Source organism: Canis lupus, chromosome 11 (assembly GCF_048164855.1).
Source record: "Canis lupus baileyi chromosome 11, mCanLup2.hap1, whole genome shotgun sequence".
Taxonomy (NCBI): domain Eukaryota; kingdom Metazoa; phylum Chordata; class Mammalia; order Carnivora; family Canidae; genus Canis; species Canis lupus.
The window spans coordinates 26,757,520-26,780,083 of record NC_132848.1 but is presented as its reverse complement, the minus strand read 5'-3'; the positions used below and the strand labels follow the sequence as shown (position 1 = coordinate 26,780,083).

General features: G+C 39.6%; 1 protein-coding gene across 2 annotated transcripts in view; it reads left to right on the top strand.

Annotated features, from left to right (window-relative positions):
* EP300 (E1A binding protein p300) overlaps nt 1-22,564 on the top strand; it is an 80,458-nt gene that overhangs the window by 14,936 nt on the left and 42,958 nt on the right. For both annotated transcript variants that reach the window (XM_072843801.1, XM_072843800.1), the window contains exons 2-6: nt 4,686-5,323; nt 15,179-15,355; nt 16,650-16,911; nt 17,539-17,652; nt 18,853-19,098. In XM_072843801.1, coding sequence (XP_072699902.1) covers nt 4,686-5,323; nt 15,179-15,355; nt 16,650-16,911; nt 17,539-17,652; nt 18,853-19,098 — 1,437 coding nt within the window. The remainder of the gene's footprint in view (nt 1-4,685; nt 5,324-15,178; nt 15,356-16,649; nt 16,912-17,538; nt 17,653-18,852; nt 19,099-22,564) is intronic.

Genomic DNA, 22,564 nt, shown 5'->3' with positions numbered 1-22,564 from the left:
GATTAGTGGGAATGATACAATTATTGAAGTGCCAAGAACAATGCCTGACACATTGAAAGTGCCTGATAAAAGTTCATTCTCATTATAAGATTGTTTTGTCTGCCAATTAGGTAATGATTCCATTGAATAATAATAGATGAAACATTTTCATGGTGTTTAATATGTGTCAGGCACTATTCTAAATAAGTATATTAACTTATTTAATCCTTATAAATAATCTATGAAGTAGGTACTTTCCTATTATACAGAGGGAGAAACTAGCCTCTTCTGTGTGTACATGAGAGTTCTTTTGTCTGGTTCTCTGAAAAACTGTTAGGATTTTGATTGGCATTGCACTGAATGTGTAATTTTTCTTGTATTTATTGCTTTGGCTAGATGTTCCAGTACAGTGTTGAATTAGAAATGTTTGTCATGGGTATATTTATCTTGTTCTTATGCTAAAGAGACTTTTGATGTTGGTCCATTAATGCATATTTGCTGTCAGTTTTTAGGTTTTGGAAGGAACCTTTTTATCAATTTAAGGAAGTTCCCATCACTTTTTTGATGGCTGTAGTTTTTTGTTTTTTGTTTTTTTTTCTCTTATTTATTTATGAGAGACACACAGAGAGAGGGAGACACAGGCAGAGGGAAGAGAAGTAAGCTCCATGCAGGAGCCTGATGCGGGACTCGATCCCAGAACTGTGGGATCACATTCTGAGCTAAAGGCGGATGCTCAACTGCTGAGCGACCTAGGCGTCCCATCACATTTCTATCTATCTATCTATTCCCATTACAGTACTTTTTAAAGACGCTGATGAATTTGATTTGCTAGGGATTTGTTTTTGTTTGAGGGGGTTGAGTTTTTGCTTATGTTCATGATTTTCTTTTCTTGTACTGGCCGTGTGATTTTTTAGAATATTCTATTTTCTAGAAGTGTTTGAGGTTGAATTGTCTTACTTTAAAGTTCGGTAGGACATCCCTGTAAAAACATTTATATCTGGTATTTTCCTTATGGGAAGATTAGCCAGTGATTAAAATAGACTCTTTCTTTTCTTACTTTCAGAGTGCTCTTGCATGTGGGCATGTGAACTAGGGGAGGGGCAGGGGGAGAAGGAGGGAGAATCCCAAGCAGACTTCCCTGAGCAGGAGGAGCCTGATGCAGGACTCAATCTTAATGACCCTGAGATCATGACCTGAGCCAAAACCAAGAATCAGATTCTTAACTGATTGCACCACCCAGGCACCTCCAGACTATTCCCTTAATAGTAACAGGATAATTCAAGCTTTCTATGTCTCCTTCTTTTAAACTTATTTAAATGGGAAGTTTCAATTTAATAGAATAGTATAAAGGAATTCCCGTGTGTGTTACTTCAAGTTATTTTTGTACGCACATACATGCTCCCTCCTTTCTTTTTTTGCTGGGGTGTTTTATAGCAAATCCCAGACAAGTCATTTCACCAGAAATGCCTTAATATGTATCTCTTAGTTAAAAGGATTTGTTTTAACATAGTAACTATGCTGTTACCACACCCATCAAAATTGGTAATTTAATATTACCCACCACTCAGTCATGCTTTATTTTCCTAATTCTTTTTCTTTTTAAGACTTTATTATTTATTTGAGAGAGTGTCACTGCGAAGGGCAGAAGGAGAGGGAGGGACAAAGAATCTTAAGCCGACTTCCTTGCTGAGCACAGAGCCCAATGAGGAGCTCGATTGCACAACCCTGAGATCGTGACCTGAGGTGAAACCAAGAGTAGGATGCTCAACTGAGCCAGGTGCCCCTCCCTGATTCTCTTCTTAAAAATGTGTGTGTGTGTGTTTGTTTGTTTTTTATAGTTGGTTTGCAGGATCCAAACAGGACATACCTAGTTGTTGGATCTGTAATAAGAACTCCTCACATTCCCTTACATTTTTCCTTCATGTCATTGATTTGTTTCAGAAACTGGGACATTTATCCTACAGAATTTTTTTTTTTTTTTAGATTTTATTTATTCATTCATAGAGACACAGAGAGAGAGAGAGGCAGAGACACAGGCAGAGGGAGAAGCAGGCTCCACGCAGGGAGCCTGATGTGGGATTCGATCCTGGGTCTCCAGGATCATGCCCTGGGCTGCAGGCGGCGCTAAACTGCTGCACCACCAGGGCTGCCGCAGAATTTCTTTTTGATTAAGGTTTGGTGAATATTTTTTCAGGAACATACCCATTTTTGTCTCTTCAATTTTTTGTGTAAAGTTATGAGCTGTATTGCTTTCTGTTTTTTCTTTTTTCCTTAACTTTCCCAGAAATTTATTTCTCTTCTTCAAAGAACCAGCGTTTTCTGGTTTTGTTGGTACCCTCTCAGTTGCATCTCTCCTTTTCTCTTTTGTTGATAATTCTTTTATCTTTGGTTATCTTGCTGCTGTTCTTTTTCTGACATAGTAACTTGGCTAGGGCAGCCCCGGTGGCACAGCGGTTTAGCGCCGCCTATGGCCCAGGGTGTGATCCTGGAAACCCGGGATCGAGTCCCATGTCAGGCTCCCTGCATGGAGCCTGCTTCTCCCTCTGCCTGTGTCTCTGCCTCTCTCTCCGTGTCTCCCATGAATAAATAAATAAAATCTTAAAAAAGAAATAACTTGGCTAGTTAACTCATTAATTTATATCTCTATTCTTTATTTAAGTTTTAAAATGTAAAAAAAAAAAGTTTTAAAATGTAGTGTTACTTTTTCTTTTGTGATTTCCTCTCATCACTTATGTGCACTTTTTAAAATTTCTAAATGAGGGCAGCCCCGGTGGTGCAGCGGTTTAGCGCCGCCTGCAGCCCAGGGCGTGATCCTGGAGACCCTGGATCGAGTCCCACGTCAGGCTCTCTGCATGGAGCCTGCTTCTCCCTCTGCCTGTGTCTCTGCCTCTCTCTCTGTCTCTCATGAATAAATAAATATAATCTTTAAAAAAATAAAACTTTATTTGTATTCCAAAACAACTAAGGTACGTTTTATAGTGGAAGAGCACAAAATGATTTTTCAAAAGGAAATAATAAAACTATAAAAGTCTGGACTTTGAATCATGCCCTGTGATCCTGGGATGTGATTGAGAGCAATTATAATATGACCAGATGCTTAAGTGTGTTGGACATTAGGCAGGGAGTTGGTGTATAAGTGGTGAGACTTGTCCTTCACAAAAAGCTACAGTCTGTATGCAGAGGTGGCATTAAGGGGTGGTGGAAGTAAGAGATAGCAGGAAGGAGGAGAGAGAGACAGATACACAGATAATTTCAGTGCCATTATAGAATCCTCTTAAAATAGGAAGGGCACATATGGGAAGAATTGTGCTTAGGAACCAACACTAATTGGACCAAGTAGATCATTACTAAGTGGTATCTTGTCTTCAAGGAATGGTCTTTTAATAGTATAATCAGTTGTAGAGCCACGTATATCTAATTATTAAATACCCAATTAGGCTTTGTTAATGTGAAAGCTACTTGGGGAATTAAAAGGAAAAAAAACAAAACAAAACCTCAAAACACCTCATTCTGTATAATGAGTTAATACTGTTAATTCCACAGATCAACCAGGGACAATTCTTTCCTTCCGGTGGACATTTGGTAATTTTTGGAGACATTATTGTCACAAATGGGGTAGGGGTACCACTGGCATTGAGAGAGACCAAGGATCTGCTGCATATCTTACAATGTATAGGACAATCTCCTCTTCCCCCACAACAAAGAATATCCAGCCCAAAATATTCAGTAATGCCAAGATTGAGAAACTCTGAATTAATCCATAATTTGCATATTCTTTTTTTGTGGGGTCAGGGTGATTTGTATGTTGTTGAAGGAGCTAGAGGCATGGTTTTGTATCCTATTACAGCAAGATTTTGATTAAGGAAAACTAATCTTGCAGGCTGAGGTCAGGTGAAAGGGAATTCACTCAGATCAAGGACTTGTTTTGTGGCAGGCACTGTAATAGGCACTTGGTAAAGAACAGCAGATAGAACCTGTCTTCGTGAAGCTCACAGTGAATGTTTTGCAAATGGTGGATCTTTTGTATCCATTGTCTTCACTTGATTTTAGCCAAAAGATCAAGAAACCATCAGTTGTCTTTAGTATTGTATTTCAAATATTTTATTTCATTCTGAATTTAGTTTGTGTATAGATAAGTTATTTTAACCTCTTATAAGGAATTCTGGAATATTAAAAATTTTTTTATCTTTTTCATGATCATGGGTACAAACTCAGCAACTCATAATGGGTGTTGTGCTAACATTTAATCCTTTTTCCTTTGGTTTTAGGTACAGTTCATAAGTGTTTAAACTTGTTGACATGATCAAATATTCTCTAATTTTTAAATACATATGTAACATTTTTTTTAGTATAATATGAAAGACTGCAGTACAAATAGTATCCCATGGAGTGAGGTTTGAAAATATTTAATGCTGGGGATCCCGGGGTGGCTCAGTGGTTTAGCACCTGCCTTTGGCCCAGGGCATGATCTTGGAGTACCGGGATTGAATCCCACATCGGGCTCCCTGCAGGGAGCCTGCTTCTCCCTCTGCCTGTGTCTCTGCCTGTCTCTGTGTGTCTCTCATGAATAAATAAATAAAATCTTAAAAAAAAAAAAAAAAAGAAAGAAAAAGAAAATATTTAATGCTTATCCAGAACAAAGCATAGAGCAATTTATAATTTTGATTCTGTCAACTTTAACCTTTATCTTTTCTCTTTCCTTTTAGATTTTGGCTCTCTATTTGATTTGGAGCATGACTTACCAGATGAATTAATCAACTCTACAGAATTGGGACTAACCAATGGTGGTGATATTAGTCAGCTTCAGACAAGTCTTGGCATAGTACAAGATGCAGCCTCTAAACATAAACAACTGTCAGAATTGCTACGGTCTGGTAGTTCCCCTAACCTCAATATGGGGGTTGGTGGCCCAGGCCAAGGCATGGCCAGCCAGCCCCAACAGAACAGTCCTGGATTAGGTTTGATAAATAGCATGGTTAAAAGCCCAATGGCGCAGGCAGGCTTGACTTCTCCCAACATGGGGATGGGCACTAGTGGACCAAATCAGGGTCCTACGCCATCTGCAGCAGGTATGATGAACAGTCCAGTAAATCAGCCTGCCATGGGAATGAACACAGGGATGAATGCTGGCATGAATCCTGGAATGTTGAATGCAGGCAATGGACAGGGGATGATGCCTAATCAAGTCATGAACGGTTCAATTGGAGCAGGCCGGGGGCGACCTAATATGCAGTACCCAAACCCAGGCATGGGAAATGCTGGCAGTTTAATGACTGAGCCCCTACAGCAAGGCTCTCCTCAGATGGGAGGACAAACGGGATTGAGAGGCCCTCAGCCTCTTAAGGTAAGTGCAGTTTTGGTTTGTATGCACTATCAGTTTGTTTTGATTGTTCCGATGATGGAAGGAGGGCTTGAGGTCAGTTACTCGTTTATTCTTTACCATTCATGCTTGATTTTATTATATGGTGTACTGTTTCTCAAACATATGCCAAGGGTCTGTGTTGTCACAAATTTTATGAAGCTCTTATATTAATTTTGAATAAAACTGTTATTTTACAGCTCAGTAATATTGTATACTAGTTCCTATTCTCTCAGTATTAGAATGTTAAAGAATAGGTATTAGAATATTTTCACAAATACTAGAATATTTTTTGCTCTTTTCTAAGCCCATTTTTAGTTTTCATATCCTCGTAAAAATATGGTTTTGAGCTAGCTGGCTTTATACCATCTTCAGATAGACATCACTTATTTCCATTACTTGGAATGTCCCTGGTTTTCAAGAGGTATTTATTCTAAAAGACTTATTAAATGTGGGATGCCTGGGTGGCTCAGCAGTTAAGCATCTGCCTTCGGCTCAGGGTGTGATCCTGGGGTTCTGGGATCGAGTCCCACGTCGGTCTTCCTGCATGGAGCCTGCTTTTCCCTCTGCCTCTCTCTGTGTGTATCTCTCATGAATAAATAAATGAAATCTTAAAAAAAATTTATTAAATGTTATTTTTTTTAATTTTTATTTATTTATGATAGTCACAGAGAGAGAGAGAGAGAGAGAGGGGCAGAGACACAGGCAGAGGGAGAAGCAGGCTCCATGCACCAGGAGCCTGATGTGGTATTTGATCCCGGGTCTCCAGGATCGCGCCCTGGGCCAAAGGCAGGCGCCAAACCGCTGCGCCACCCAGGGATCCCTAAATGTTATTTTTTTCTCAGTTGATGGACATAAAGGTGTATTCGTTTACTCTGGAACCTCAATATACCAAATGTCCAGTTAACCTAATTTTGGTCATTGATTGAAAGGCTTTTCTTTTTCAAAAAGCCTACTTTTTTTTGCTTTATTAAGTAAAGCTAAATATATTTTCTGAAACTTTAAAAATGTGTTCTTTATATACGGAATTAAGATGTTACGGGGATCCCTGGGTGGCTCAGCGGTTTAGTGCCTGCCTTCGGCCCAGGGCATGATCCTGGAGTCCCCAGATCACGTCCCGCGTCAGGCTGCGTGGAGCCTGCTTCTTCCTCTGCCTGTGTCTCTGCCTCTCTTTCTCTCTCTCTCTCTCTCTGACATGAATGAAAAAATAAAATCTTAAAAAAAAAGAATTAAGGTGTTATAAGCATATATTTGATGCCTATTCCTTCATATTTTTCCTACATATTTATTTTTTTCTTGAAGTGGTATATTACAGTTGCCAGCACCTGATATATAATTAGTAAATACTTGCTGAATGAAAAAGATGGCTTTTCTTGGAAGGTGATATTGGAGATGGGTAAGATTTTCACAAGGAATTAAGAGCAAGCCCTTTCTGTAAGAGGAATAACTGAGTAGGCTTTGGGACTTTGTGTTCATGAGAATCATGATGATGAGAGAGAGTTCAGCTATGAGATTAAGATATGGGGACAAGAAGCAGCCTGGGTGGCTCAGTTGGGTAAGCATCTGACTTGATCTCACTTAGGTCTTGATCTCAGGGTTTGAGTTTAAGTCCCATGTTGGGCTCTAGGACGGGCATGGAGCCTACTTAAAGAAAAGGCATAGGGATGAATACAGAGTGGGGAGACTGAGGTCACATTCCATGCATGAAAGCCCTTAAATTTATGCTACACAGTAAAGAATATTGATCTCTTAACTTAGGGAAAGATTGTTTGTCATTCCTGCCTCTCTAGATTTTCCCTTTTTGGCACTTTCATATTGCTATGTTGATGTGGTTAGGTTAGAATATTTGGAGTGGAAAACAGAAACCAGAAGCTAAAATATTTATTAGGTGCATCTTCTAGATTTTAAAACATAGCTGTGAAGAGTCCCTGCCCTCCTGATGTTTATACTCCAGTGGGGAGAGGTGGGCTGACAGACTAAACCTTCACTGATTGATCAAATATTTATTGATTCCTAGCTTTGGTGCTGAAGATAGAGAATGAGTGTTTCATAGACCTTCTATTCTAGTGTGCACATAAGTTGTAAGTTACGATATTCCAGGTCTGTGCTATGAAGAAAAAATTGGAAAGGCTCAGGGGTACCTGGCTGGCTCAACTGGTAGAACATGCAACTGGGGGATCTAAGTTTGAGCCCCACATTGTGTGTAGAGATTACTTAAAATCTTGAGGGGCTCAATGGGTTAAGTGGCTGCCTTCAGCTCACGTCATGATCCTAGGGTCCTGGGATTGAGCCTGGATTCGGGCTCCATGCTCAGCGGGGAGTCTGCTCCCTCTGCTGCTCTCCTACTTGTGTGTTCTCTCTGTCAGGTAAATAAGAATAAAATCTTTTTTTTTTTTTTTAAGATTTTGTTTATTCATGAGAGACACACAGAAGAGAGAGGCAGAGACACAGGCAGAGGGAGAAGCAGGCTCCATGCAGGGAGCCTGACTTGGGACTCGATCACGGGTCTCCAGGATCACGCCCTGGGCTGAAGGCGGTGCTAAACCGCTGGGCCACCTGGGCTGCCCCTAAAATCTTTTTTTTTTTTTTTTTTTTTTTTAAGGAAAGGCTCAGTAGGAGTGGGACACTGTTTTGTTTATAATCTAAATCACAGGGATGCCTGGGTGGCTCAGTGGTTAAGTGTCTGCCTTTGGCTCAGGACATGATCCCGGAGTCCCGGAATCGAGTCCCACGTCTGGCTCCCTGCATGGAACCTGCTTCTCCCTCTGCCTATGTCTCTGCCTCTCTCATAAATAAATAAATAAAATCTTAAAAAAAAAAAAAGAAAAAGTCGGGATCCCTGGGTGGCGCAGCGGTTTGGCGCCTGCCTTTGGCCCAGAGCGCGATCCTGGAGACCCGGGATCGAATCCCACGTCGGGCTCCCGGTGCATGGAGCCTGCTTCTCCCTCTGCCTGTGTGTCTGCCTCTCTCTCTCTCTCTCTCTGTGTGTGTGTGACTATCATAAAAAAAAAAAAAAAAAAGTCTAAATCACAATTTTTTTTCATTAAATTTTTGATCTGAGTTGAAGGCAGATGCTTAACCAACTGAGCAACCCAGGTACCCCTAAATCACAGATTTCTTTTATCAGCATTGTTTGAGACATATAGCAGTGTACAAAACATACAAAAATCCCTCTCTTTGTGCAGCTTTTATATTTATGGAATGGAGGAATTCAAATATAAAAATATTACTAGTAAAATATTTTGTGGTTTTAAGTGAGTCCCACATGTATTTATATTTATGAATTGATACTTGTAAAGTACAGCAATAACTAACACATAACATCTCTAAATTCTTATTTAGTAAATAAGTTTTGGGGAATTATGGAAGTTTGGAATGAGATACCCAATTAATAGACAAGTAAATACTTTAATAAAACGACAAGTTTTCTCTTTGTAGCAGGAAAAAAAAGCTTTTATTCATTACATTTCTTCCAAAATTCCTAAGAGTTCTAGTGATATTTAAGAATCAGGAATTAAGGAACTTTTCAGTGAAACTTGAAGTTTTGAACCCTCATGGCAAATGGCAGTGGCTTTTGTACACATTTTTCTTATGGATGAATCTGTGGTTCAGTGTGTGCAGGCAGGTTGTGACATTCCTACTTAAAACCTTCTTCCAAGTCCTAACAGTGGTTTTTGGGAAAAAACTTGGATCATATCCCCCCCCCCTTTTTTTTTTTCATATCCCCTTTTAATCTAGGTTTTGATTTTAGAGTTAGTGTAAAATAAATAAAAAATGTTTTATGTCTTCAGCTTATTTCTGATTAGTTCAGGAGGGTGGAGTGAAGGGCAGAATAGTGCTAATGTGAATCCCGCTGCCTGCATCTGGGCTGTTAACCTGGTCGTCTTCTCTTCAGCTATATATTGTCAGGTTTCTTGGTTAAATCCTTTCATTCTTCACAAACATCACAAAACATTATATGTGCCTCCTTAAAAATGCTGCTGACAAAAGAAAGACATTTTTGAAAATCTTTTTACCTAATAGCTGCCCTTTATTTATGAAGAAAGCAATGAAGTTTATCATCATAGTTAATGGTACAGACTGGAGCTTTCCTGCCTGGGTTAAAAATGAGCTCAGGCACTCCCATAGTAGCTATATTACCTTGGGCATCCTGCTTGCTCTACCTCAGTTTTCCCGCCTGTACAATGGAAATAGTAAAAGTGGGCATAACCTACCTCATGGAATTATTGGGGAAATAAATGATTAGTCCAAGTAAGCTCCTTGTGAGTGGTATATAGTAAGGACTTATTTGTAGAGTAGTAATAGTAGTGTTTAGTGTTATTAGTAGCAATAGTAGCAAGTAATTAGTATTTATTGTAGTTCCCATTTTGTGATGTTCTTAAAACATTTTTATGGGGAGGGGGAATATCAAATATAGACACATAGTTAAGCTGTAATCTTCTAGAATTGTAGTTCTTGGCTACAATAGGAGATCAAATAGTATATACCACATGAACTTTGGCTGGAGGAGGTGAGAATGCCCACTATTAGAGACTTCAGTGGATTAATAGTATATAAATTTGGTGGAAGATTAACTTTCTTTGGAATTAAGGGCTTTGTATTCAGGAAGTGTTCATTAATATTCTAGAGGGTTTTTTTTTCCCCCTTCTTAGAAAATAAAAAAATATAGGTGGCTCGGTCAGGTAAGTGTCTGCCTTCAGCTCAGGTCATGATCCTCCGTGTCCTGGGATTGAGCCCCACGTTGGTACTCACCACTCAGTGGGGAGTCTGCTTCTCCCTCTCCCTCTGCTGCTTCTCTACAGCGTGCTTGCACTCTGTCTCTTAAGTAAATAAAATCTTAAAAAAAAAAAAAGAATAAAATATTTTCTATAAAAGAGCTTATTAAAGAGAAAAGATCCAGAGTTATTAAATAATGTTAGACAGTATAATTGTACCTAAATTAGTGTTAGGCTCCAAAAGCTGTATATGTTCGGGCCATTAATTCTAACATCAACTTTATGATTTTATTCCCGTTATACAGGTAAGGGAACAAAGTCAGGGAATGGGTAATTACAGCGAACTCTTGTCTTTCTGAATAAAAAGTCTATGTTTATCACTGTAGTATAAAGTCATTCTATTATTATCCATATATTGATAAAACCTAAGCAACTAAAAACAGATACAATGCTTTTATGCAGCAACAGTCACCTCCTCACTTACTGTAACCTTATATAGGGATGATCATTGCTCTACTAAGACCTTGTAAGAGCAAGAACCATGCCCCTGGTTTCTAGAATTCTGCCTTAGTGATCCCTGGACCTTTCACAGATACAGCCTTAAAAAAAAAAAGATGGGGATCCCTGGGTGGGTCAGCGGTTTAGCGCCTGCCTTTGGCCCAGGGTACGATCCTGGAGTCCCGGGATCGAGTCCTGCGTTGGGCTCCCGTCTTGGAGCCTGCTTCTCCCTCTGCCTGTGTCTCTGCCTCTCTCTCTCTCTCTCTCTATCGTGAATAAATAAATAAAAAGTCTTAAAAGATTTTTTTTTTTTTTAAAGATTATTTATTTATTTAAGCAAGAGAAAGAGTGGAGGGGGAGAGAAAGAATACCAAACCGACTTAGCTGAGCACAGACCACATGTGGGGCTCGATCCCAGGAGTGCAAGATCATGACCTGAGCTGAAACCAAGAATCAGGCACTTAACCAACCCACTGAGCCACCAATGCTCCCCATCTTGGAACATTTTTATATATTACTTTTTTATTCTTACTCTATTGTCCTGGATCTGGGGGATGACCTAACTCTCCCCTGACTCTGGTTATATCACATGGTATGATGAGTTGTGTGTTAACACTCACACCATTCCCACTCCCATCCTCATCCCCACCCCCATCCCCATCTAGGGCTCAATCCCAGAACTCTGGGATCATGACCAGAGCCAAAGGCAGACCCTTAACCTACTGAGCCATCCAGGCGCCCCTGTAGAGTCAGATTTTTGAGAAAGAAAAGATAGTCCTTGAGACATTATTTTCAGTTGCCTAAAAATGTTGTGGCTTCCTGGTTTCCTGGTCCTCTGTCTTTTCTGTTTAGGTGGTTATCTGGATCACTTGAGGTATAGAGAAGAGGAACAGGATCAAATAAGGAACTATGGTGTAGCAGAAATTAAGTACAGTATATTTCCCTTCCCATTATATTTATATTTGGTGGAGGAGTATTGGGGGTTGGAGATATTGAAATAATAGGAATGGGGAGAATTGTTATTCTGTGCAACACCGGCAGCAGAACTCTGAGGAAGCCAGAAAAGCCAAAAGCCTGAGAGTCTTTGTTGGTCAGAGTGACCAGAGGTGTCAGGAATGAGTTATTGCCAGCTGACCAACAGTCGGTGCAGTCTGTATATTTGAGGCCATAGTCCACTTTGGAGTTTCTAGGTAATGCATTATGATTGGGAAAACAGGCAATGTCAGGAACTAGTGGAAACCCAGTTGTTGGAAGTAGGTAAGGCAGTGTCTATGTGAACAAATGTGAAGAACCACATTCTACTGTGACATATTTGAGTTAGATATATTATGCTTCTTAAGAGATGGGGAGGCAGCTTACAAATCCCTGTGTTTTATATATGTAAATAATGGACTCCTAAAAGCTTAATTTATTGTCTGTTGGTCTTTTATAGTCTGTCCTGCAGATTCTGTTAGGATAGCTTTCATTTTATGTCTGTCATGAATTTCCATGCTAATAGGAAACACAGTAAAGTGAACTGTAACTCCCCCAGATGTAGGCTTATATATTATTGGAACTATATTCATATAAATATTAGTACTTTATTTTTTTTAAAGATTTTATTCATTTATTCATGAAAGAGAGAGAGAGAGGCAGAGACATAGAGGGAGAAGCAGGCTCCATGCAGGGAGACCGACATGGGACTCGATCCCGGGTCTCCAGGATCACACCCTGGGCTGAAGGTGGCGCTAAACCACTGAGCCATCCAGGGATCCCAAATATTAGTACTTTATTTTTATTTTTTTAAAGATTTTTATTTATTTATTCATAGAGACAGAGAGAGAGGCAGAGACACAGGCAGAAGGATAAGCAGGCACCATACAGAGAGCCTGACGTGGGACTTGATCCGGGGTCTCCAGGATCACACCCTGGGCTGCAGGCGGCGCTAAACCGCTGCGCCACCAGGGCTGCTCTCAAATATTAGTACTTTATTTTTTATTTTTTTATTTTTATTTTTTTTTAATTTTTATTTATTTATGATAGTCACAGAGAGAGAGAGAGAGAGAGGCAGAGACACAGGCAGAGGGAGAAGCAGGCTCCATGCACCGGGAGCCCGACATGGGATTCGATCCGGGGTCTCCAGAATCGCGCCCTGGGCCAAAGGCAGGCGCCAAACCGCTGCGCCACCCAGGGATCCCTATTAGTACTTTAAAAGCATGTGGGCAGCAGCACTTGCAGTCCACTGAAAATACCAAAAGAAACCTGAACTTGAGTTTAAGCCTGTTTCTAATGTATTTGATCCTCCCTACAATCTTACTGGCCAGATTCACTTAGAAAATACCAATTATTGGAGATTGAAGCAGCAAGTCTTTAACTCTGAATGCTTCCCATTCAGGCTGCTGCCTTCTTGTATGTTTCCCACCCATACCTTGCCACTTCCCTGAAGGGAATTACTGAACTCCTAGTCTCTGATCTCATCTGGAAACCATAAATGTTCTTTAATTTTTCATTATTTTGCCTTTCCACTGCAAGCAAACCTTTGAACTGATAAAGATGTCATGTTGTTATAAATTTGCAGAGTATAGATACTGTATACGATTTAAAGAACAGTTTTATTTACAGAGGTTTTTGTATTTTATGACTTTTAGATCTCCCCCTCCCCCCGGAGTCAGTGGGTCTTTTGTCAATTAGGATTAGGGCAGGGGGGGCCTACGTAGGTAAAGAACTAAGGTTCTTTCCTTTACTTATTTTATCATCTATGTTGTTTTATAAATGCACAGACATTTATTAGGGTAGAAAATGAGCTCTTTAGTGGTCTAGACGATAGATGCTTCACAGAAACGGTAACTTTTGAAATGGATCTTAGAGGATGAGTAGAATCTGTAGCTGATGCTTAGTTTGGTTGTACCAATTAAGTAAGCAACAACAACCAAAAATATTGGATTGCCTTTTTGTGAACTTAGTATTTTATTTCCTTTACAGGTTATCTTTCAGGAATCAAATAAGAAAGGAGTATGCCACTGCCTAGTTCTAGGGAAAAGGAAAATCTTTAAGGCAAATGCTAGAGATTTAAGAAGCAAGTTGCTCCTCAGATTTGCAAGTTAATGGGTACAGGATATAGTAGGATACCATGGGTAGATAGTCAGGCCTTATGAACATCATGAAGGCTCTGGGTAGAAAATAGAATAGACAGAAGGCAAGAAAACCTGTTGGACACAGTCTACACAAGCTGTGATGAGGGGTTTGAAGACAGTGACAGCGGACTGGGAACAGTTGTAGGGGCTGTGGTGGTGGTGGTATGTGTGTTTAGAGAGAATTTGAAAGCCCCTCTCTGATAGAACTGGATCTGGCTGAGAAGAATAGAAATCTAGTATGATTCCTTTTAATTGAGCAGTAGCACCAGTCTCCTTAGTTTCTTTTTCTTTTTAAAGATTTTATCTATTTATTCATGAGAGACACAGGCAGAGGGAGAAGCAGGCTCCATGCAGGGAGCCTGATGTGGGATCCGATTCCAGGATCAGGCCCTGGGGCAAAGGGAGGCGCTAAACCACTAAGCCACCCAGGGATTCCCCCCAGTCTCCTTAGTTTCTATTCTGAGAGCTTTACTGTATGTTTTTAGTAGGTGGTGGTTGACTTGTGGTGGGTTCTTCTTTAGAAAAACAGGATTGTAAGTTGCATCATTATCAGTAAAACATTTGGTTCTGAATACTTAATACTCTGTTCTTTATTTTTTAAAGATTTTATTTATTTGAGATAGTATGAGTAGGAGGGCCGGGGGGGAAGCAGGCTCCCCACTCACCAGGGAGCTCGGATATGGGGCTTGATCTCAGGACCCTGGAATCATGGCCTGAGCTGAAGGCAGATGCTTAACCTCTGAGCCCCATCCATGCACCCCAATACTCTGTTCTTTAATGAGCTATCCAATATGTTTGCTCCAGATTGTCATAAATGTAGATTAAAATCTACTTTTTTAAGTATATGGGAATATACAGAGAGACTCAAAATACTTTAAGAGCCAGCCAGGTAATTTAATGAATAAACCAGCTAGGTTTAAGACAGCAAGGAATGATGTGGACTCTGAAATTTGCGTGTTCTAAGGGATTTACATTTCAAAAGTTTTAAAATCATTGTGCCAGCGTATCTATAAATGAAAAGGGACATATCTCCTAATTTATGTTTTCTACCTTTCATTTAACAAAATGCTGGAATAAGCATTCACATGCATTTGACATATCACACTGTCTAACATATTTAGAGATTGGGTCATTTATTGAGTTGAATTTAATTTATTAAGCCATATTTTTGTACATTAAATAAAATGCATTTAATTCATTCAAGTGAAAATGAATGGCAAACCATGATTTGCAGATACAGCTTAATGAAGATGCTTATAAGTTTTTCTAAAACCCATTTATCTCAAATATTTACAGAAAATAGCTCTGCAAATTTACTCTGAGCTGAAGCCCCTATATCTTAGTGTTGAAAACCTGAATATTTTCATGAACATACTTCTACATTTTGTTTATAACTGCAGAGGACTTCCTTTAAAATTGTCTTTATAAATTAGGAAGTGGAAAAGGAAAGAGAATAGTAATGTTCTGTTAATGCAGGGAATAAGATTTAATTTCTCATCTGTTTTTATTCTTAGATGGGAATGATGAACAACCCTAATCCTTATGGTTCACCGTACAGTCAGAATTCTGGACAGCAGATTGGAGCCGGTGGCCTTGGTCTCCAGATTCAGACAAAGTCCGTACTACCAAATAGCTTATCTCCATTTGCAATGGACAAAAAGGCAGTTCCTGGTGGAGGATTGCCCAACATGGTGGGTTGTAATCCATCTACAGATTTGTCTTTAAACTGCCATTTTGACAAAAGAATTGTGTTAAACATTGATGCAATCTGCTATGTATGCTAGGAAGTAGTGGATGGACCCTGTGATTGAGCAGGCTTGTGCCTTCCTTCCATTTCCCATGGGTTTTTGTTTCTTGTAGTATTGTTCAGTAAGGGTGGTTGGCCAAGTGGTGCTGCTGCAATGAAAATTTTATGGCCTGCCATATTTTATATCTTCTGCTTGCAAGCGTTTCTATAAAATAGGAAAGTAGAACCCTTCTCCTCTTGGGAAAGACTCTGGCAAAGGATTCTGACTCTAAATGACCATATCTACTGATTTGTAACTGATATTACCATACAAAAGCAACCTCCCTCAATGTTACACATTGTTTTAAACAGTGATTTTTGTTTTGGGAAAATCTCCACGGCTTCTAACATTGCTATTTTTCTTTTCCTTTTTTCTTTTTCTTTTCCTTTTCCTTTTTCTTTTTCTTCCTCTTCCTCTTCCTCCTCCTCCTCCTTTTTTTGTTTTGGTGTAAAAAAGGAGAAAAAGCATGCTTACTAAAGCATGGGGATAGGGCCCATGGGAGGAAAGAGTTGCTGCTTGCTATTTTTCTAAAGTAAAACTATTTCTAGGTGTGACTTTGTTAAGTAGTCCAGGTTCACCTTTGGAACAAAACGTCCTATAGAAATTCTATTTCTCTGTCAGATTTTTAGGTTTTTTCGCTTTGTGTCATATATTCACTCAATTGCCTATATTTCAGATACTTTAAGTACTAGAGATGTAAAAATGAATAAAACATGGCATCTCTGTCCCCAGAAATGTTTACTTTTTTTCACTAGGGAAAAAAAGAGAGACTTTCTTCCCTAATTACAAAAACTAATTTTTCACCCAAAGGCCCCTGCTCGGTCTCCCGGGAAGTTCTTCAGTGTTCCTGAGTTTCAAAACCTGACCTGGACATGCTCTCCACTATAGGTTTCTTGCCTTTTTCTCTGCCACCCCAGCTTACCATGCTCTTCTCTTTATTTCACTCTTTATGTTATATATATACTTTGATTATGTTACTTGGTAATGTAACTGTTTTCTTATTGAGCTTCTTGATGGTAGGAACCATTGTTTATTTATCTTGGAATCCCCTGTGGGACATGGTAGACTGTCCTAAAAGGTTTTTTTTTTTTTTTTTTGTCCTAAAAGGTTTTAATTGAAAATGTCTAGGTCTGTATTTATTAGAGAACACACTGTGACACCTGCCTGTTCAGTGTATCTTTGTTGTTTCATCCCCTAGGGTCAGCAGCAGGCCCCGCAGGTCCAGCAGCCAGGCCTTGTGACTCCAGTGGCCCCAGGGATGGGTTCTGGGGCACACACAGCTGATCCAGAGAAGCGCAAGCTCATCCAGCAGCAGCTTGTTCTCCTTTTGCATGCTCATAAGTGCCAGCGCCGGGAGCAGGCTAATGGGGAAGTGAGGCAGTGCAACCTTCCCCACTGCCGCACGATGAAGAACGTCCTGAACCACATGACACACTGCCAGTCAGGCAAGTCCTGCCAAGGTGAGTGAGCTCAAAGAGCCTCTGTCCTCAGCAGTCAACATTTAGAGTCCAAAAGCAGAGAGAAAAGGTGATGGACTCTAGTTTGAAACTCCTTTATACTGAGAGTCTCTTATTCCATATTAGTGTATAATAAAATTCAGTATCATTTTGTCAGCATCTAGGGATGTGATAGAAATTTTAAAGGACATCCCTTTTGTGGTGGTCTGGATTGTCTTTGATTTGCCTGAGCATACTATAAACATTATTGAGCATTTGGTAACTATTGTATAGGCAAATACTAAAACAGTGTTGTTACCAACTTAATACATTTTGTATTAATGGAGTCACTAGAAATCTGTTGTTGTAGAATAAAGTAGATTGCTACCTGTGAAAAATAAGGGTTCCTGAATCAGATTGCTTGTGTTCGAATCCCACTTTGAGTACTCTGACTTTATGCAGGTTGATTAGCCAGGTTTTGCCTGTTCTCTTGACTATAAAATGTGAGTGCCAATAGCTACTACATAGGGGTGTTATGAAGATGAAATAAGTTAACATTCGTAGTACTTGTTCAGTGATGAATAAGTTAGCCGATACTAATGTTAAAAAGTATAAGCTGCAGTTGAAAAAAATTATTTTTCTTCTTTTTAGTGGCACACTGTGCATCTTCTCGACAAATCATTTCACACTGGAAGAATTGTACAAGGCATGATTGTCCTGTGTGTCTCCCCCTTAAAAATGCTGGAGATAAGAGAAATCAACAGTGTAAGTGATTAAATCTGTTGAAGCTTTTATACTAAAAATATTCTTAGACTCTTACCAGTGCAGTTTGGTGGGATTTAGAGTACTCCTTGATTATGTGAAGTTCCTATGACTGCCTTGTGCTGTTGTACTAGGTTTTTTCCACTCCTATTACATGAGGTTAGAATTGAGCTGCTTAATACCTAAAGATCCAGAAACTGTTAGTAGTCATTCTGTATAAAAACAGTAAATTTACGCTTCATTTTTACATTCATGAAAACTTAAAAGACAATAACATTGGGCAAGTTATTCTTTTATAGCTATGATCTAAATATTTAGATAATCTGAAGTTATTGAAAGAGAAAGGAAAAAAGTTTGAGTTTATTTTTAGAAGCCTGGGATGATGAGCAGCTTTTCTTAGGGAAAGACAAAAGTAAAAAGATGCAAGTGCAGCTACCAACATCTCCTCTCTAGAAACAAAACATTAAGCATTTAGAGCTGAAAGACAAATTCGGAAATATATGTGCAGCATGTGAAGAAGGAATTAAATACCATAAATTAATAAAGAAGTCATCTGTAGTCTGTAGGTAGAAAATAGGGACAAGGAAATAGTTCAGTAGAGGAAGGCATATAATAAAGTTCACTATTTTTTTTTTAAACCAGTCTTTTTTTTTTTTTTTCAAGATTTATTTACTTATTCATGAAAGACACAGAGAGATAGAGAGGCAGAGACACAGGCAGAGGGAGAAGCAGGCTCCATGCAGGGCGCCCGATGTGGGACTTGATCCCGGGTCTCCAGGATCAGGCCCTGGGCTGAAGGCGGCGCTAAACTGCTGAGCCATCCGGGCTGCCCCAAAAAGTTCATTATTAAATTAAGAAATGAAATAAGGTACTGTTTCTCTCACATCATTGGCAGAAATTATGCTACCTGGTGGTGGCATTTGTGTGGCTCTGAGTTCTTCATAACACTGTTTGTGGAAACACCAATAGAACCTGTAGGGAGGCTTTTGGGTTCAGGATCAAAAGCCTTTCCTGCCAGTGACCCCTTTTGACAGTTCAGTTCTGCTTCTAGACATTTTTTCAGGGAAAGAATGAGAAATAAGATACGTGTACTGAGATGTTTCATAATCACAATAATTTTGTGTCTTTTAAATTTATTCAGATAGGTTAGTCTCTTTTTCTTACATCTTTAACATTGTAATCTCATGTCTTTTGTCTTTCTAGCAATTCTGACTGGAGCACCAGTTGGACTTGGAAATACTAGCTCTCTAGGAGTGGGTCAACAGTCTACCCCCAGCCTAAGCACTGTTAGTCAGATTGATCCCAGCTCTATAGAAAGGGCCTATGCAGCTCTTGGGCTGCCCTATCAAGTAAATCAGATGCCGGCGCAGCCCCAGGTGCAAGCAAAGAACCAGCAGAATCAGCAGTCTGGGCAGTCTCCCCAAGGCATGCGGCCCATGAGCAACATGAGTAAGTTTGTGTCCTCCCTATTGATAGATATAATGTTGGTTATATGTATATATAACATGTAATATGCGGAGTTACCTCCTTAGTTTATTTTAGCCTATGTGTGTCTCTCTCTGTGTCTCCTCAATTTTTTTTGTTACGTGATTAATTCTCGAAGTAATGTTTAAAAATTATAGTATAAAAGCCTTATCATAATCAGTATACCAGGGGCAACTGCTAGTGACTTACGTCTTTAATCCTTCTATGTATATGTGAATTTGTATTTCTAGAAGTGGGATCTTAAGTGTTACTCTACAACAAACTATTTCTTAACTAGAACATCTTTCACTTTATATACCCAATTGTGATTAACGATTGAAGATTAATTTATTGTATAGAACAATCTTGGGATCCAGATTGTGGATTGTGGATCCAGATTGTGTGGCGCAGCGGTTTGGCGCCTGCCTTTGGCCCAGGGCGCGATCCTGGAGACCCGGGATCGAATCCCACATCGGGCTCCCGGTGCATGGAGCCTGCTTCTCCCTCAGCCTATGTCTTTGCCTCTCTCTCTCTCTCTCTCTCTCTCTATCATAAAAAAAAATAAAAAATTAAAAAAATTAAAAAAAACATGCAAAAAGAACAATCTTTTACACAGGGACATTTAGGTTTCCAATTTTCTTTTTTGTTATTTTAAACTACACAAAGAAATTGTTGTGGAGGTGCCTGGATGGGTCAGTCAGTTAAGCATCTGTTTGGCTCAGGTCATAATCCCAGGATCCTGGAATTGAGCCCCATGTCGGGCTCCCTGCTTAGTGGGGAGCCTGCTTCTCCCTCTCTCTGCTCATGCTCTCTCTCACTATCTGTTGCTCTGTTTCTTTTCTTCTCTTTTTTTTAATATTTTATTTATTTACTCATGAGAAACAGAGAGGCAGAGACACAGGCAGAGGGAGAAGCAGGCTCCATGCAGAGAGCCTGACATGGGACTTGATCCTAGGTCTCCAGGATCAGGCTCTGGTCTGAAGGCAGCACTAAACCGCCGAGCCACCCGGGGTGCCCTGTCACTCTGTTTCTCTCTCTCAAACAAAAATCTTCAAAAACAAAAAAAAGAGAGAGGTTGTTGTGTTTTGATTTGAAATGTATAGAAATGAGAGTGGCTATTGTTAATAGAGATATCCATATTCTTGCAGAAGTAGCGTGCCTTTTGAAATCGCTTATTGAACATACATGTTTACTTAACCTCTTCCTATGATATGACTGAAGAAGGGAAGAGTGAGCAGTGTTCCAATATCCTAATTTGGGGCATATTTTTTCTCTAATTGTGGTGAAGTAAAGGAAATTTGCATTTAGATTATCGCTCTTTACTGACAAGCAGTTGAACATCTATAAGCCATTTTGTTTAAATAGTTAAATAAGTAAGTCCACTGGTGAGTCAGTGACTTTTAATACTTTGCCCGTTTATTCCAAAATTCTCCTTGGTTATGAGTTCTGTAACTAGAAAACAGTCTGGGGGCACCTAGGTGGTGCAGTCATTTTAAGTGTCCAACTTTTGGTTTCAGCTCAGGTCATGATCTCAGGGTTTTGGGATCAAGATCAAGCCCTGTGTCAGGCTCTGTGCTCAGTGCAGAGTCTGCTTGAGATATTTTCTCCTCCTTCCTCTGCCCCTCCCACTTGTGTGCACACACACACACTCTCTCTGATAAATTTTTAAAGAAAAAAAAAAAAGAAAACAGTTGGTTCTGAATAATCCATCGTGCTTTTTCCTGTGAAATCCATTGTCAGCCTTTGGTTAATATTGTTGAAGTAGGCTTTAGTTTCTGCCCATTATTGTTTGATTCTAAATGAGGAAACAAAATTGGGCACACTACTATTACAAAAATGTAATCTTGTTAATTTTTGTTCTTAAAGAAATGTACATCATTCCTTGACAAGCAGTGCTAACTTGTTAAATAATTCTTGAGTGAGTTTTAAAAACTAGACCAGAAACTGGGATGAAGAGCTAATCCTGCCTTTTCAGGTTAGTTTTCAAACTCTTGTGAAATAGGGTCAGAAATCGAGATAATGGGAACTTCATTTTCCCCCTTCACCTTTTTTTTTTTTTTTTTAAACTTAAGATTGCTGTTTTTCTTCTCTCTTCCCATGACATCCAAAGTGGTATCCAGAGTCTTCCTCGAGATTTAGCTTCTCCACCCAGTGCAGTTGTCTACTTCTACCTGGCCTGGATTTTCATTTTTGTAGTTGCTATTTCTCGTTATTTTTCAAATTTCTGTCTTTAATTCCTATTTTTGTTCTTTTCCTCTCCTCTTGTATCGTGTGTATGTATGTTTGTGTATAGCCACAAACTCATTTGAAAGGTAGCTTTTCGAGATTTTTTTTCCCTTTTCTCAGTCTCTTTATTTTAGGATTAAAGATTAATCAAGTTTCCATCTACTTGTTAGTTCAGTTAATAGTGCCTTATTAGTAATAATCACCCTAAGCCAAAAATTCTAGAATGCCTCATTTTTTTTTTGTTGTGTTCAGTCCCATCTTAAAAAGTAGTATAAAAACATATACTCTTCTTTTTGACATGTTACATCCTTATAGTTTTGTGTTGTTGTTTTTTTTTTTAAGATTTTATTTATTTGAGAGAGTGAGCAAGAGAGAACATAAGCCAGGGGAGGGGCAGAGGCAGAGGGGAAAAGCAGACTCCTCGCTAATAAGCAGGGCGCCTGATGCAGAACTCCTCCAGGTTCCTGGGATCAGACCTGAGCCGCCTGCAGTCACTTAACCAACTGAGCCACCAGGCGCCCAAATCTTCATGATTTCTATTCATTAGGTTCAAGCAAACATATGAAGTAGTGTTATTTCTTTTTTTTTTTTTTTTTTTTTTTTTTTTTAAATTTATTTATTTTTGATAGTCACACACAGAGAGAGAGAGAGAGAGAAAGGCAGAGACACAGGCAGAGGGAGAAGCAGGCTCCCTGCACAGGGAGCCCGACGCGGGATTCGATCCCGGGTCTCCAGGATCGTGCCCTAGGCCAAAGGCAGGCGCCAAACCGCTGCGCCACCCAGGGATCCCGTGTTATTTCTTTTATACCAAAGCCTGCCTGCCTATCTATCTATCTATCTATCTAATTAATTTTGAAAGATTTTTATTATTATTCATGAGAAACACAGAGAGAGAGGCACAGACAGAGGCAGAGGGAGAAGCAGGCTCCATGCAGGGAGCCTGACGTGGGACTCGATCCCAGATCTCCAGGATTACACCCTGGGCTGGAGGAGGTGCTAAACCGCTGAGCCACCCGGGCTGCCCCCAAAGCCCTTTTAAATGTAATTAGTACTGTGTGTCTATGTTGAAGGGTGCGGTGCCCCCTTTCATTTTCTTTTTATGAGTTTCTTAAAACTTAAGAAATGCATCTCAAAGTGGAGTCTCCCTGACTGGGGTGTGTAATTTTCTCTAGTCTTTACTTTTTCTTTTTCTTTCTTGAGAGAGAGAGAAGGAGAGAATCTCAAG